At 41.8% G+C, this 17,060-nt stretch overlaps 1 protein-coding gene across 1 annotated transcript in view; it reads right to left on the bottom strand.

The window, feature by feature from the left end:
• RHOQ (ras homolog family member Q) overlaps nucleotides 1-14,962 on the bottom strand; it is a 43,487-nt gene extending 28,525 nt beyond the window's left edge. The window contains exons 1-2 of the mRNA XM_073672061.1: nucleotides 14,429-14,962; nucleotides 5,306-5,364 (exon numbers count right to left, since the gene is read on the bottom strand). Coding sequence (XP_073528162.1) covers nucleotides 5,306-5,364; nucleotides 14,429-14,570 — 201 coding nt within the window. The 5' untranslated portion in view covers nucleotides 14,571-14,962. The remainder of the gene's footprint in view (nucleotides 1-5,305; nucleotides 5,365-14,428) is intronic.
• Nucleotides 14,963-17,060: the final 2,098 nt, after the last annotated feature.

Genomic DNA, 17,060 nt, shown 5'->3' with positions numbered 1-17,060 from the left:
GGGGCACCTATTCTAGAATGGTAGGACAGGAGCCTGCGTGCATGTGCAATGGGGCAGAGGCTCCTGTCCCGGCGGCACCCGCTCACAGGCTCCTGTCCCGGCGGCACCCGCTCACAGGCTCCTGTCCCGGCGGCACCCGCTCACAGGCTCCTGTCCTAACATTCTAGAATAGGTTTCTCTCAGTGAAATAAGGTGGCGACCATTTAATTCTATATTTATTACCCCTCCAGACAAAACTACTGTGATTTGCTAATTAAATGTATTTAGGAATTTACTTATAGTGATAAATTAAGTGATAAATTTACTGTAGTAAAATGGTAACATCAGACTTTTAATTATTAGGATACAATAATCAAGCTATTTAGATAAAATATATTTATTGGAATACAACTTTAGAACACAAAACTTTTGCATATTTACAATTTATTATTAAATTAAAGGGGTTGTCCGGTCTCACAAGCAGTCAGAGAATGCAGACTTTTGTTCTAAGACTGGACAACCGCTTTTCAAGTCACATGTTATAGTACCTAAATAATTTTCTTGTGTCAGAAAGTTATATATTATATTAGATCTAAAACATTAATTCTATGCATCAATGGTAACAACTCAATCATCAGATTCGCGTTCCATCCAATAGAGGTCCCAGTAAGAGTATAAAGCATTAAATATTACATACTCCCGATACTTTGAAGTCGAGAGGATAAATCAGATACTGACGGCCAGTAGGGTTCACTTTAGTGGAAAGATCACGCTACCTGGGCTGCGCTTGTGCAAATGAAGAATCTTCAGTGGCATAAAATAAAGGTTTTTATTACATTAACGCGTTTCGGCTCCGGATTAAAGCCTTTTTCAAAAAGGTAAAAAATAAATAAATGTTTTAGGCAAGGTTGTCGCCAATGTTTCGCTGTGTGGCCCTCTCCATTCATTTCTATGGGGGCTTTGAAAATTGACTGGCAACTGCTCTGCAATCTTTTGGGTGCAGAGGGCACGATGTTGGCAGTAGTCCCAGATGTGCAGTCATCTCCTGACTCTATGAGTCTCCACCAAACATCCATACAAAGCCACAGGACTGTGTATTCATGAGCAGAACCACGATTACTTGAGCCTCAGCGATCAGACGTCAGCGCACACAGAGCGCATTTTAATGGCCGTTATTATAGTTTACAACTATAAAAGAGAACCAGTCTGATCTCTAATGGGCAATGAATAAACAAGGACAAAGTGATTGGAACGCTAAATGCTATTTTTAGAGTGACAGTGACGGATGCAAAGAATGGCACTGCTGCCGGAGGCAGATGACCGAGCGATGATGTGTACATGTAGGGTCATCAGATCACAAACTACTGATCACAATAGGCAATGGTGTAATTCTTCATTTCCCCTGTGGTGGCGCTGCAGAAAAATCTGAACACATGAAAATGCATGTTTCCACACAGATCACAGCTGATCACTGGGAGTCCAAGTAGTTCAAAATTGGCTTATTGTCAAGAGACCCTTCTAACAAGTAAATGATTATCAGTGGTGGTGAAACCCCACTAAGGATATAGACATTCCCGGCTCCCATAAGCCCAAAGGCTGCACAACAGATGCATTTGAGGTGCAAAAATCCACTGACTCTGTGTAGACCTATTGTTAAATCTCCCGACACCTTCCCCAAAATCTTCTCGAGACATATCCAGCAAATCAAGGGATCCAATTCCGAGGTGAGCATGCTAGACCAAAAATCTTTCCTGCAAATCTCCAACTTGGAGTTGCTGGTTGCATCTCCCGCAATTAGATTTTCACAAGCTACAAATTTTTGTGCATATTCTGAAATCTGCATTAAAAGTTCTTAAAATTTGCATCAAACATGAAAATTGCAGATTTTCCACTAAATCTGCTTTGGAAAAATTTCCAGTGGAAGATGAGAATACCTGTAACACTAGAGGTACTCTTAAGGATCTACAAGTGACTGTCCCTTGTGTATGGTATCGTAAAGGGGATGTACTGCACACCAGTGTAAGCGGGTCCCTGCATAGTCCAGACTGGTGGAGTCTCGGAGGTTGGATATTCTGATTAACATTCATATGGTATCCTATGGATAGGACAAATATTTCAAGTCATGAAACTTGTCCCAATTCGGCAAGCTATCACCTGTCGATATGATGGAGTCGGACCACTGGAACCCCACCGATCTGGAGAACATTAGAATGGAGCCGTTAACGCTAATGCGCGACCCCTCCATTCATTGTCTATGGTACTGTGTATATAGGAGGTTATATTCTAGCAGGAGTAACGGCACCTAACCCTAATATTCTAGACATTCAGGGAAGCTGAGATTTTGAAGGCTGCTTGGTGGGATTTTGACACTAAAGAGCTGGAAATGTGCAGTGGCACATGTTGTTGAGAACTGCAGCTTCGGAGCAGAAAACATTGATTTGGTGAGGGTGCTGGACCTACATTGGCAAAACATTGATGACCTATCCTAAGAACAGGTTATCAAAATCATAGGGCTGGTCACTCTCAGCCCATATTCTCCATATCTCAGATCCTATACTCAAGTGTGACATGGGGTATGATGGGGGGGTAGGGGGTGCAGGATAATGGGGTTCACCGTCACATCTCCATTTTTATGGCCAAAGTGGAATTAAACAGTGATTTTCCATCTAGTATCTTAGTTCTTTGAATGCAAGATGTTCCTAATAGAACGTACATGAGAATAGTTATAAGGCGTCACATCCAAGTTACATTACAAACTGGCAGCACTTACTTTCCAATCCTTAAAATCAGAGACCACCTGCTACATCTGTGGTTTAAAGAGAAATTCTAGTCTGCCTCTCCGGGCGACACAATCCGGTATAGTCGAAAATAAATGCTGGGCATGACTCCAATGTTTAACCATGAAAGGACAGTGATAAATGCAGATTATGGTGTATGGCATCAACACACGGATGCAGCGCACGAGGACTAGTCATGTATAGTAAACTCCTCCAGTCTAGGCTATGCCCATATAATGGCTGTAAATGATAAGGAACAGCAGGAAGGCATTAAATGATAATGCTCAGCAACCTGAACACAAAAATCTATGTATACTACAAGATCACAGGGGCAAATCCAGCAAAATATCTGCAAAACAATCAGATTATCACCAGAGGAAGCTGCCAGAAAAATGGAGGAGAGGTCACTTGTTTTGGGTTAAAAGAAACTACAAAAGATGGAACATGTGCACAGCAAATTCTTCCGACATTGATGTGCAGATGTTCATTCCTTTGGTGTTTTTTTCAATCACCTTTTCAGGTGGGTTCCAGGTGGAATCCTTTTGAGAGTCCCGAGGTCTTGCATTCTTACTGCGAATTTGGATTTCCAGTGGAGTTGGCAAGTATGTCACAGGAGAGACTTAAAAAGGTGAGGAAACTAGTGATGAGCGAACATGCTCAGGTGTTTTCCGAGTATCTTCCAGGTGCTCGCCGAGTATTTACAGCGTGCTCGGTGTTATGATTAAATCACTCCCGTGTGCATTATTTGCGACTGTTTGACAGCTTTATTACATGTGACGAATGCCTAAGAAACAGGCAAATGTAATAAAGCTGTCAAACAGTGGCAAATAATGCACAAGGGAGTGATTAAAACATAACACCGAGCACGTTGTAAATACTCGGCGAGCATTCTCGCCGAAAGGGTTAACAGAACATACTCGCTCATCACTAGAGGAAACATATTTCCTAGGACTGGCAGCCCTGCATTATGCAACTACAACTTATATTCCAGGCTTGAATGAATGCCAGTGCTTCGAGGAATATCATGAGAAATCCACTTACTACAGATCGGCTGCCACTCTGAAAACTGCAGTAACAGATACATTACAATATGTAAAGCCCAACAATACAGACAGCCTGCGCTTCTGCACCGCATAATCTGCTCTGGGATGGCACAACTGCTCAGTGGAGAGTATAATCGCCTACGAAAGTCAGATGCTCGTATGAATTTGTTGGAATTCCTTTCTCTGCTGCAGCGGGTAGTGAAGCATTCCTCCTATTCACTTATACTCTGACTAACGACAGATGACATTCAGCCACAGCCAGGTTGCCTGTACAGAACTGGTATGTGAAACACTCATCTGATATTTAAAGGGATTTATTACAAATTGAAAAACTTGTACTTAGCTTGTAGTGCAGGGTAAAATAAAAATAATAGAAAAATAAAAATCTACAGCTTGGAAATAGAGATGAGTGAATCGGCAGGACCCTGATCCAGCAGCTACATCAGTATCCCGCTACCGCTGGACGGGAGCCTTGTGAGCCACCTCCTACCTCCTCTATGGATTACCCGGCCTGTCTGATCAAGGAGGAGCCAGGACAGAGATCAGGTAGGAGGCGGCTTGCAGGGCTCCCAGCCAGCGGTTAAGGAATACTGACATGGCCACGGGACCAAGACCCCTTGAATCGATTCGCTCATTTCTACTTGGAAACCAGCACAAAACAGCTGTTGTTGTACATATTATGCCTTTTATGAGTCTCTTTTAAATTATTTTATTAAATAATAATTGTTATAAAAGGGTATCTATTGAGACAATCTTTTTCAGATAGCAGCCACTATCTTTAGAGCAATGGACAGCAAACTAAACAGAAGCAAAAACACCTAGTGGGGTAAAATGTAATCTGTCACTAGTAACAGAAATCCCACGACTCTCTACAGGACGTGGTCTCAGAGGAACTAGCAGTTAGTGATCCTGAATAAACATAGGACCTGTAGATATAGCTGGATAATAGCTGCTAGCATATAAGGTGCGGCGTTCCTCCACCCTAACGCGCGTTTCTATTTATTCAGGATCACTAACTGCTAGTTCCTCTGAGACTACCGTTGCTTTCGTTTAGAATATGTATAGGTCATTATTGTTCCCAATATCCCTGACTATCTTGAATACAATTATAGCAGTACCTCAGTAATTTAATTATCACATTCCTGTCCAGCCTACTGTCGCGTCCCCAGTGTATACAGCATCATCTTATGTATTTTTAACTGCTTTTATTGTTATCATAAATTAATAAAATATTAATTTTAATCACTTCTTGTGATCTGAGAGTTACATTTCTCAGACTAGGTTGATATAATTGCATTTTTGAAGTGTCCCTTTGTAAACCTATTTGGACATCTCTTACGATTAAGATATACACACTTGCTGCAAGTTCCACCTAACAGCATTTCCTAGACTTCCCTGCTTGACTGGAAATACAGGAGCCCACCAGGAAAATATACATGAGAACCATAGGGGAAAAAAGGAAACATTCATCCAAGTTTAGCACAGAACTGTGTACTATGTACTCACTTGTCCTGCAGTGTCATATAATCCAAGAAGGTATTGTCGGCCACCGACTGTAACACTGACTGAAAAAAAACAAAAACATCACATTATATCAGGTTAAATATAGTATATACTTGGCCGGGAACACAATTTGGCTGCATTGTCACTAGAATCCGGTCCACACTGCTAAAGGGCACTGCAAACTCCTGTTGGATCACATTAAAAACAGCATAAAAGATACAGATTCCCATTCTTAGAGAGGAGCATAAAAATGTACACATGCAATAAATATACAAACACACAGGGCTTGTCAAGGCCACCATTATAGAACCTTAAAAAGATCTTAAATTATTTGGACATCTCCAGGTGTTTATTTGACCTAAATACTTGCATTCCTTGCATTTACAGTTAGAGCAGTCAAACTGTGGCATGCCCTACCACAAGAGGTACAGTGGTGGGAAAAAGTTCCTGATTTCTTATTCTTTTGCATGTTTGTCACACTTAAATGCTTCAGATCTCAAAACAAATTCAAATATTACACAAAGATAACACAAGAAAACACAAAATGCAGTTTTTAAAAGAAGGTCTTTATTATTAAGGGAAAAAAAAAATCCAAACCTACAGGGCTCTGTGTGAAAAAGTGATTGTCCCCTAAACTTAACTGGTTGGGCCCTTAGCAGCAGCAATTGCAATCAAGAGTTTGTGATAACTGGCAATGAGTCTTTACAACGCTCTGGAGGAATTTTGGCCCACTCATCTTTGCAAAATTGTTGTAATTCAGCCACATTGGAGGGTTTCCCAGCATGAACTGCCTTTTTAACCCCTTAACGACCTTGGGATTTTCCGTTTTTTTGCTCCCCTTGTTCCCAGAGGCATAGCGTTTTTATTTTTTGGTCAATATGGCCATGTGAGGGCTTATTTTTTGCGGGACGAGATGTACTTTTAAACGCCATTACGAGTGATACCATATGGTGTACTGGACTGGAAGACGGGAAAAAAATTCCAAGAGCGGTGAAATTGCAAAAAAAAATGCAATTCCAGTGTTTTGTTTTTTTTTCTTTCCACGTTCACTGGATGCTAAAACTGGCCTGCCATTCTTATTCTCCAGGCCATTACAACTTTGTAGACACCAAACATGTATAGGTTCTTTTTTATTTAAGTGGTGAAAAAAAAATCCAAAGTTTGCTAAAAAAAAAAAAAAAAAAAGGCGCCATTTTCCGGGACCCGTAGCGTCTCCATTTTTCGGGATCTGGGGCCGGGTGATGGCTTCTTTTTTGCAAGCCAGGCTGATGTTTTTATTGATACCATTTTGGGGTAGATCCGATGTTTTGATCGCCCGTTATTGCATTTTATTGCAATGTTGCGGCGACCAAAAAAAACGTAATTCTGCCGTTTGGAATTTTTTTCTCGTTACGTCGTTTACCGAATTATTTTTTTATATTGATAGATCGGGTGATTCTGAACGCGGCGATACCAAATATGTGTATGTGGGGTTTATTTTTTATCTTATTTTGAATGTGGCAAACGGGGGGTGATTTAAACTTATATATATATATATATATATATATATATATATATTTTTATTTATTTTTATTTTTATTTTTTTTTTTATTTTTTTTTTTTTTTTTTTTTTTACACTTTTTGCTTTCTTCTAAAGTCTCCATAGGAAACTAGAAGCAGCAACTGTCTGATCGCCTCTGCTACATAGCAGATGATCAGTTCACCTCTATGTAGCAGAAATGCTCCTGTACTATGAGCGCCGACCACTAGGTGGCGCTCATAGTAATCTTTACATGACAACCACTGGGGTCTGTTGCAGACCCCGGGTTGCCATGCCCACCCATAAGTGACCCGCAATCACGTGACGTGCTTCCGGCGCTGTTAAATGCCGCTGTCAGAGATTGACAGCGGCATTTAACTGGTTAACAGCCGCGGGTGGATCGCGATTCCACCCACGGCTGTTGCGGGCACATGTCAGCTGAAAGAATCAGCAGACATGTGCCCGGTTCAGTGCGGGCTCAGCGCCGAAGACCCAGGCCAGTAAGGGGTTAAAGGTCATGCCACAGCAGCTCAATTAGATTAAGGTCAGGACTTTGACTAAGCCACTCCAAAGTCTTAATTTTGTTTTTCTTAAGCCATTCAGAAGTGGACTTGCCGGTGTGTTTTGGATCATTGTCCTGCTGCATAACCATGAGTACGCTTGGTCACGAACAAATGGCCGGACATTCTCCTTTAGGATTTTTTGCTAGACAGCAGAATCCATGGTTCCATTTACCACAGCACATCTTCCAGGTCCTGAAGCAGCCGCACACAGCTCCAGACCATCACACTACCACCATATTTTACTGTTGGTATGATGTTCCTTTTCAGAAATGCGGTGTTACTTCTATGCCAGATATAATGGGACATACAACTTCCAAAAAGTTCAACTTTTGTTGTCCAGTCAGTCCACAGAGTATTCTCCCAAAAGTCTTGGTGATCATGAAGATGTTTTCTGGCAAAACTGAGCCTTTATGTTATTTTTGCTCAGCAGTGGTTTTGCTCTTGGAACTCTGCCATGCATGCCATTTTTTCCCCCGTCTCTTTCTTATGGTGGAGTCATGAACACGGACCTTAACTTATGCAGGTGAGGCCTGCAGTTCTTTGGATGTTGTTGTGGGGTCTTTTGTGACTTACTGGATGAGTCGTTGGTGCACTCGAGGTAATTTTGCTCGGCCGGCCACTCCTGGGAAGGTTCATCACTGTTCCATGTTTCCGCCATTTGAGGATAATGGCTCTCACTGTGGTTCGATGGAGTCACAAAGCTTTAGAAATGGCTTTATAACCTTTTCCAGATTGATATATCTCAATTACTGTGTTTCTCCTTTTTTGATGAATTTCTTTGGATCGCAACATGATGTCTAGCTTTTGAGAATATTTTGGTCTACTTCACTTTGTCAGGCAGGTCCTATTTCAGTGATTTCTTGATTGAGAACAGGTGTGGCAGTAATCAGGCCTGTGTGTGGCTAGGGAAATTGAACTAAGCTTCCCAAAGATGTGATAAACCACAGTTAATTAAGGTTTTAAGGGGGGAGCAATCACTTTTTCACACTGGGCCCTGTAGGTTTGGATTTCTTTTTCCTTTAATAATAAAGACCTTCATTTAAAACTATGTTTTGTGTTAACTTGTGTTATCTTTATCTAATATTTAAATTTGTTTTGTGATCGGAAAGATTTAAGTTTGACAAACATGCAAAAGAAATCAGGGAGGAGGCGAAGACTTTCACACCACTGTAGTAATGGCAGATACTATAACAGCGTTTAAAAAAGGGCTAGATGCTTTTATTAATGATCTATGTATATATCGAAGGAGAAACTTTGGACTTGATGATGGTCTTTTATATCAATCTCTTAACTTCTCCAAGCTGATTTATGACCACATTGAAGTTACAGTCTAGAAGAGTTCAATAATAAAAAATATAAGGTTTGAAACTCTACTCGCTGAAGGTTTCACTGGTAACCCAATCTGCAGTCTGCTAAGTACTATGATACATAGAGGCTGTAGAAGGTCAAGAGATTAAACTTTTGACTGAAAATGCAATTGTAAAACTACCCCCAAAAAAAAAAAAAAAACAGAAGGTGTCCATATCCTTTAAGGATTTCAAACTATATAATACTCTATAAACTGAAATATAAATTCGATCAGGTCAGAATCCTAATATTCACATAATCGTTATTATCCATTACATTAGACATTTTTGCATGGGATAGTTATTTTTGTACCTAATATTGTGGGAGATGATGCGGCTTATGTCACCATTTTTCTGAGTCACAGACTGACTCAACTCTTTGTCATCAGAATCTTACAAAATTAACTAAATCAGATTGTTAAGATCCTGGAATTTAAAGGAGTAAAGAAATAAGAGATAAAAGTCTGACTCCATTTGTGAAAATACATCTAATACTTTACATTATTTTCTAATTTCAACCTCTTACATATTATATGATCAGCAGACCCATTTGACAATGCTGACAATAGGAGGCTATGAAAGTCCTTCCGATTAGCAGATCAAAATCACTCTGCAAATTTGCGTCAATTAATAAAATAAAGTCTTATTTGCACATTGTGGTTGTCGTGTTTTTTTTTTTGTTTTTTTTTGCAAAAACAGTGGCTTCGTGAAAATTTAAAAAAAAGCACTAAAATATAAAATAAAAATCATTAACAAGCTCAAAGTCACAAACTTATCTACGTCAGTGGCCATGAAGCCGTACAAACTTTTACTGACAGTCGGACCCGGACTAATCTGTTATGAAGGGATATCCTAAAAAAAAACATGAATATTATCATCCCGGAAAATTAATTTAATGTAAATACTATTTATTCCTTTAGTGCAGACCTGTCAGAAAGCAAAAATTGACAGCAGAGAAGATTTAAAAAAAAAAAAAAAAAAAAAAAAAAAGATTCACAGGACCCTGGTCGAGTGGCCAGTTCAGTTGTCTGTGGCTGCCGGACCAGAGACCCACAAACCCGGTTACCTACTGGCATCCCCAGCACTTTTTTCAGATTAGTAGTCATTGTTGCTGTGCAATGCATTCATGAACACCAATCAGAAGGTAGGAGGAGGTTTGAAGGCCCTGGTCTACTGGCCAAGGACTACTAGTGTGACCCATGGCCCAAGGTTCTCCAAGTCTTTTTGGTCATCTCTTCTAGATACCCCCCTCTGGACTGGGCCTTCAAGCGAGTAGGAAATCTCTGCACTGTAATGGCGCCATAATTGTGTACATGTACATTATTGCCCCAAAGGCGGAGATTCACTTTATAATTATATCTACTTCCAACGGTTCTTTTTTTCCAGATGGTCCAAAGCCTACGCTGTGATATACTCCAAGAAAAGACCATCCGCCAGCTGACAGCTTTCCTGGCACATCAGAGGCTTCTGCAGAGTATGTGAGAACACTGGCTCCATATCATACACTTGTTCAGCTTTCCCATGATGGCCGGGCCAGACGGTGCAGAGTATCACATCCTAATATAGTCTAGAAAGAGGAAGTCTCAGAAGAGCCAAGTAGTAAGATCTAACTTCAGACCAACACACGGAACTGGGAATTATCTAAGAATGTCGTCTCCAAAACTTTTTCTCGATAGATATAAGAGATTATCCAACCGCAGTTTTCTTCTAGACTTTTGATGGTCTAATTTCCTTACTGTTAAAGGAATGGTTTCCTCATAGCAACTTTTTTAATATGTCCAATTACGGCATACAAATGCCCCCAAGAGACACTACCAATAATGGCCATAGCTTTCCCCCACAAGGAGAGCTAAAGTCATCCATCTGGTACTGCAACAAGAGCGACAGGACCAGCCACCGTACGATCGGGCAAGGTCTTGGTAGTAGGGCCACCAAACCATATTCGTTTTTATTGGCTTTGGCACAAAAATCTGCATCCAAACTGTGCATTCCCAGACGTCCATGTATCACGCTCAAAGATCGAACCACGATGCATGGACCAGCTGAACTTGACAGCCTCATGAGCCGTTAAGTTTGATCAGAAGACCCACAGATAGTCCATGCTTCGTGATCCATACTCGGACCGTGATATATGGATGTCTGAATTCTGCCTAAGGGTATGATCACAAATGTTGGATTAGCCTCAAAATTTACAGGAGGATCTGCAGCAAAAATCTGAGGCCGACACTTGGATTTCAGAAACAGATGTTTAGTTTGATGTGCCATGGATAGGCACAAGGAATCTGATGTCTTTTCCGCATGGAATCCTCAAGAAATAGTATGCTACTTCTTTTTGCAAATTTTTATCAGTGGCACAAACAAAACGCAGATCTGATTTTTTTTTTGCAAGGTTGTCCGACCCTCACACAATAGATAGCCGAATGATCATTCTGCCGGAAGCTAACCGCTCTCTCTTGACTCTGCCATAAATAGGAAAGCTCGCTCGGCCGACTTCTCTTCGAGAAAGCAGCTGCCAGACTTCTCAGGAGGTGGCGTATCTCACCGAGTGAAAGGATCATCTGTCCAAAATCGGATATGTTAGATGAAGTCTGGAAAGAGTCGAGAGGCCCCCATACACATTAGACTCTTGGCCGATGTGTATGGGGAACATTAATCATATGCATTGTAAGTAGATTGCTAGTAAGATTTCACGAGGATTTTGGCGCAGAATCCATGATGAAATCCTCATCAAATTTTGAACATGTGAATGGGGGACCCAACGCTCAGAGGACCAGGGCTGTGGAGTTGGTAAGCCAAACCTCCGACTCCTCAATTTCCATGACACCGACTCCAACTCCAACCCCCTCATTCATGGCTCATGTTTAAGTGTTAAGTTTACTGTAGCACAGATTCATCTCAGCTAAAAGTCTACACCCTTAAATCAGGAATAGGACATTTCATAACTTTCCCAAATTATTATGAAAACATATTCCCCACAAACTGCATTGAACTAGTGTACCCAATTTATTATATATTTTAGGAGTTGAAGTTGGTAAATTTTATACCCACTCCGATTCCACCAAAATGGGCTCCGACTCCACAGCCCTGCAGAGGACCATAGCATAACTATAGGGATCTTGGTTCAGTTCAGAAGATCAACGGGGTTCGTATCTTGTGACCTTAACATACAGGTTAGCGTATTCTGAAGTGAAGTTGGGCAGATGCCCACAACATGCACGTATAATGTCTCCACCACGGATCAGAATCGTAAACTGTTACTGACCTCAGTATGGACCAGGGATGACAAGTGGCATCACAGTTATCTTTATGGATTATTCCACTGCTTTCCAGGAAAACACGGGGTGGGGGACGGAGAGGAGACAACAGCAGTATTGTGCATGTGAAGTCAGGGAAACTAGGAGACAGACTCAGAGCAGTAAGAAGTGCCACTATGGCATCAGAAACCGAGCAACCACAGAGGTCTCGGCTGCTGCAGAAGCTCCCTAGTGAGGTGGACAATCAGCAGGCACCATGTCTAATGTATGTATGATACAAAGATTAAGTGCCACACCACCAGTCGAGAACTACAGCTCCAAAACAAAGCAGGTTATACCAGATATGGAAAGAAAAATTTACCTCAGTTTTTCAGTAGGCTTAGGTCATGTTCAGACTGCCACGGAGATAGAGATATAGATTATTATATATATATATATATATATATATATATATATATATATATATATATATATACACACACATATACACACACACACACACAACTTGGTGCAATTTGACTGTGACTATTTTAAAGATGCAATTTTTTTTGCAAAAATAAAAAATTCAAAACAGTCAAAGTGCAGATGGGTCGCTTGCAACTCACATAGAAGTTTAGGGCAAGTGAGTCGCGTGAGGCTTTGCGAGCAGCAACAGAAAATCTAGGGCCATGGCTACATGGCGCGGTGGTGTGCACTGCAACACAGCGTCCAACGATTCGTGACCTGCGCCCTACCCCGACTGCAACACAGATTTGCAAAGGTTTACAAACGTGATCAATTCTTTATCGCATGTGACTTATCTGTGATTTGGCTTTTTTGTAGTCTTTTTTTTTTTTTTTTTTTTGCTAATCCCTGCTCTGAAAAAAAAAAAAAAAAAAGTGCAAACGCGGGTCGCAGCCATGTTGCTCAGATGTTTTTGATCACATGACTTGTCGGAGAATTGATGTCATGCAGCACACATCACCGTGTAGCTACAGCCTTTTTGGAAACATCTGGAACTGTGTCATGGTCAAGGATGATCATGATCCGCAATGTGACACCTTGATCTCAACACCGCTTGGCACATGTCACAGCGGCATTAAAGGGGGTTGTCTATCCTTGGTGTTTGCATGCATGTAGTCAAATGCCAACCAGACATGCGTGGCTTTGCGCAATGCAAGTGAATTATCCGAAACTATGCAAAATCACGGGTGCCAGCACATGATGACAGCGTGCAATGTGCGCACTGGGAGGATTCACAAGCCTTCAGGCAAATAACAGTGACTGCAGACTTGCAGCCTAAGGCTTGGCAACCCCTTTAATCGTCTGGAATGGGGCTACTCAATTATACACCGGACCATTTCTACTAAGGGTTCAACCATCAACATGTTGAACAATACACAACACATTGCACTTGTGCAAAACACCAGCCAGAAAAAGGCGGAAAAAATAAATCCAACTTTACATATAATATTTCTAAAAGACAGAGGTCACCGAACTGGTCAAAATAGGATATTTTGACCCAACTTTTCACCTAAGGCCACGTTCACACGTTCAGTATTTGGTCAGTATTTGTAGCCAAAACCAGGAGTGGAACAATCAGAGGAAAAGTATAATAGAAGCACGTCACCACTTCTGTATTTATCACCCACTCCTGGTTTTGGCTTACAAATACTGACCAAATACTGAACGTGTGAACAGGGCTCAAAGGGGATTTCTGGTTTTGGGAAACCCCTGTCCCCCGGCAGCAGTTAGTTTGAAAAAAAAAAAAAACCTGTTTCACCTTCCCTGTCCGTATCCAGCACTGAGTCTCCGCTGCTTCTCCCAGTGTCTGTTATTGTCTGCAGCTCTGATACATCGACAGCGCTGCAGCCAATCACTGAGCTCAGTGGCTTGTGTCATCGAATCGAACAGTTGCCGCTGAACTCATTGATTGGCGGCAGCGCAGTTGAGGTGATGTCGGCACTGCAGACAATAACAGACACTAGCTTCCCAAAACTAGAAAATTCCTTTAAGGCTCAATAGATGGAGGTGGTCCGACCACATCGATGCTGACGGTAATGTCTGAGCACCTGACGTTGGACAAGGATTAAGCCCGCTCCCTTTGTTTTGGCAGCGGCTTTCTGCTCTCTCCCCATTGAGAACATGACTGCTTCGCCGGGTCTCATCACTCTGAGGGTGGAGGGGGTCGGACCACCAGAGATCTGAGTTTGGAAACAAAAGCTGAATTTCGGTTTCTAGGACTAGAGTTGAGCAGAAAGCTGGACAGGACCCTGGTCCTGTGGGCGGTCCACGTCTCTCCGGGGGTCACCGGATATTGTGCAACAGTCACGTGACTCAAAAGTGCAAATAAAGGGTGAAACATTACGAAGAACGTCGCCGCCGCGCCAACAGACCGTACATAGAAGAGAATAAAAAAGTTATCAGACTCCAAAAAAGTGTTGGGTGTCAGCGATAAGACTCACCTGCATAGTGGTCAAACACGGTGGGCACGTACTCCTCTGGGAAGGCGTCGTTGGCGTAGCTCATCAGCAGGCAAGTTTTGCCCACCGCCCCGTCGCCCACCACCACACATTTCAGCATGCTACTTCCACTCCCACTCGCCATGGGTCTTCCTCATTTTAGGGAGAATACCCCACATGTCATGCCCTCCAGCGCCTTCCCAAAAGTGTGTGCCAGTCCCTGGCAGCAGCAGCAGCAGCGATGGTGGCACGGATGACACAATGGAGCTGCCGGGAAGTTTGTGGCGCGCATCTCCCGGCGTCACTGCCCTGCTGCCGCCGCACACCGAGCCGTCCTCCTTCTCCTTCTCCTTCCCCTGTAAAATAAGATTATTTATTTCAAAGTGTGCACTTGTTCCCCATCCCCCAACTTGTGAGGGCTCCGCACTTTCCGGCGCTGCAGTCTCAGCCTAGCTTGGCTGTGGGGGGTGCAGGCGGCTAATGTGCTGAGCAAGGGAGCGTCTGCAAAGAGCCTCCCGCGGCACTGGCCGCAGAGGGGCCGCCACATGTCCCTGCTGCCAGCTGCTGCATCCTGTGCACACACAGCAGGCTGGCGGCTAAGGGCATCAGCAGCCTTCACCATCACACTCTTCGCTTTCTATACCACACACAGCCTCCTTCCAAAAGCCATCACTTTTTTTATGCTTCGGCCCGAAGTTGTTTTTTTTACAATCTAATTTGAAGTTTAGAATTTTGGGATCCATGCAATTTATTAATTTCATTAATCCTTTTTTTTTGGGGGGGGGGGGGGTGAGACAAAATGACCCAAAAAAAACAGTGATTCTGCCATTTAGATTTTTTTATAATATTTTGCAATTAAGTTTTTTTTAGGGGTTAAGTATGGTCATTAAAAAAAATGGCAATTCATTTTTTTACAGTTTTTTTGGAGGGGGGCAGTAGAGAGAGATTTGAAAAAATATATAACTATATTAATATATAAAAATTTCTTAATATATTATTAATATAAAATATACTAGTGTTATCATATTATATATAGTAATATACATTACTTTTTATAATTATTAATATAGAAAAATATAAATTAATTTATATATATTTTATTTTTTATTTGAAATATTCTGCCATCTTGTTTTTTTTTTCTTTTCCTTTGGGGGTACACCATACAAGATAAATATTTTTTAGATTTTATTAGTTCAGAACGTTACGCACCTGGAGATACCGATTATGTTTATTATTTTGTACATTAGAATTACACAATTTATCTTGTTTTATTTTACAAAAAAGTAGTTTTTTTTACATTTTTTTATTAATTCACCTAAGGATTCCAGAGCCTGCGACGACTGGTATAATACATTACAATATTCCAAGAGCCAATTTTTTTTTCCCCATCACTATAGCCGTATGTGGAATCATTTTTTTTGCAGGACAAGTTGTAGTTTTGAATGACACCATTAATTTTACTTTATAATGTACAAAAAAAAAAGGAGAAAAAAAAGTGCAGTTCCATTATGGTTTTGTAGGTTTTGTTTTTACACCTTTCAGTGTACAGTAAAAATGTCCTGCCATTATGATTCTTCAGGCCGGCACGATTACAGCAACACCAAACTTGAATAGTTTTACTTATTATTTTAGTTGCCCCCCAAAAAATTTGGTTTGTTTCTTCACTTTCTGAGAAGCATGATTTTTTTTAGTTTTACCTCCATGGGCTTTTTTTGTGTGATTTCTAGTTTTCGTTAGTACCATAGGACGCTTTGATCATTTTGTACCTCTTTTTTTGGGGGGGGTGTTTACCAAAAATTGGCAATTTTTTTTTTTCACCATTTGCCTTATGGGTTCAATTAATTTATACTTTATTTAATCGCGCAAATATTCTTATTTTTAAATTGAGAACATAGGAAAAATTAAAAAATGTGATGTTTAATTTATATTTGTCTAACGTTTTTTTTTATTTGACTTTTTTCTCAAAACACCACGACAGCATTGGAGGATGTCGACCACGCCCTATTGGGGGACAGGAACACAGAGAGGTTAAAAACCCCTCCCCACCATCAATCACCTGTTTTCCTGTCCCCCTTGGGGCATGGAGAGGTCCTTCAGTGCTGTCTGGCTGGCACGGCAACATTGCTTAAGTAATTTTTGTACTTTCCGGGCAGTGGTCCGTCGTGGGCGCTCCCCTCCTCCCTCCTTGCTGCTCCCAATTGGGACCGTCCAGGTCTTCCTGCGCCTCATAGAGGGTAAAGCAGGCCGGGTAACCTTCATGCCAGAGGCCTGTGTCAGCTCTCCGGCATCTCCTCCTTACTCCGGCGGTCTGGGCGCGCACGCCCGGAAGTGACGTCATATAAGGTCCTAGTCACTTCCGGGTATGCGTTGCACGCTGGAAGGCACGAGGTTTGCGCACTTCCGTGAGTTGGCATGCAGTGTATTGCGCGCCTGTTTGGCCCGCAGGTGACTGGAAGGGGAGGGAATAGGATGTTCCTTGCTGGGGGGGCACGGTTTTTCACTCTAAAAAACAGCCAGAAGGCGTCACCAGGTAAGGCTACCTCCATCTTGGAGGGTGACAGATTCGGCATCCCTGCATCTGCAGAGCCCAGCATGCCCCCGGCTACAGTGAGTAGTACAGGGGTTGGTCACTAAA

The sequence above is a fragment of the Phyllobates terribilis genome, unplaced genomic scaffold (genome assembly GCF_046119375.1).
Source record: "Phyllobates terribilis strain yellow unplaced genomic scaffold, ASM4611937v1 Scaffold_3__8_contigs__length_932513732, whole genome shotgun sequence".
NCBI classification, from domain to species: Eukaryota; Metazoa; Chordata; class Amphibia; order Anura; family Dendrobatidae; genus Phyllobates; species Phyllobates terribilis.
This window is presented reverse-complemented; position numbering and strand designations above follow the sequence as displayed.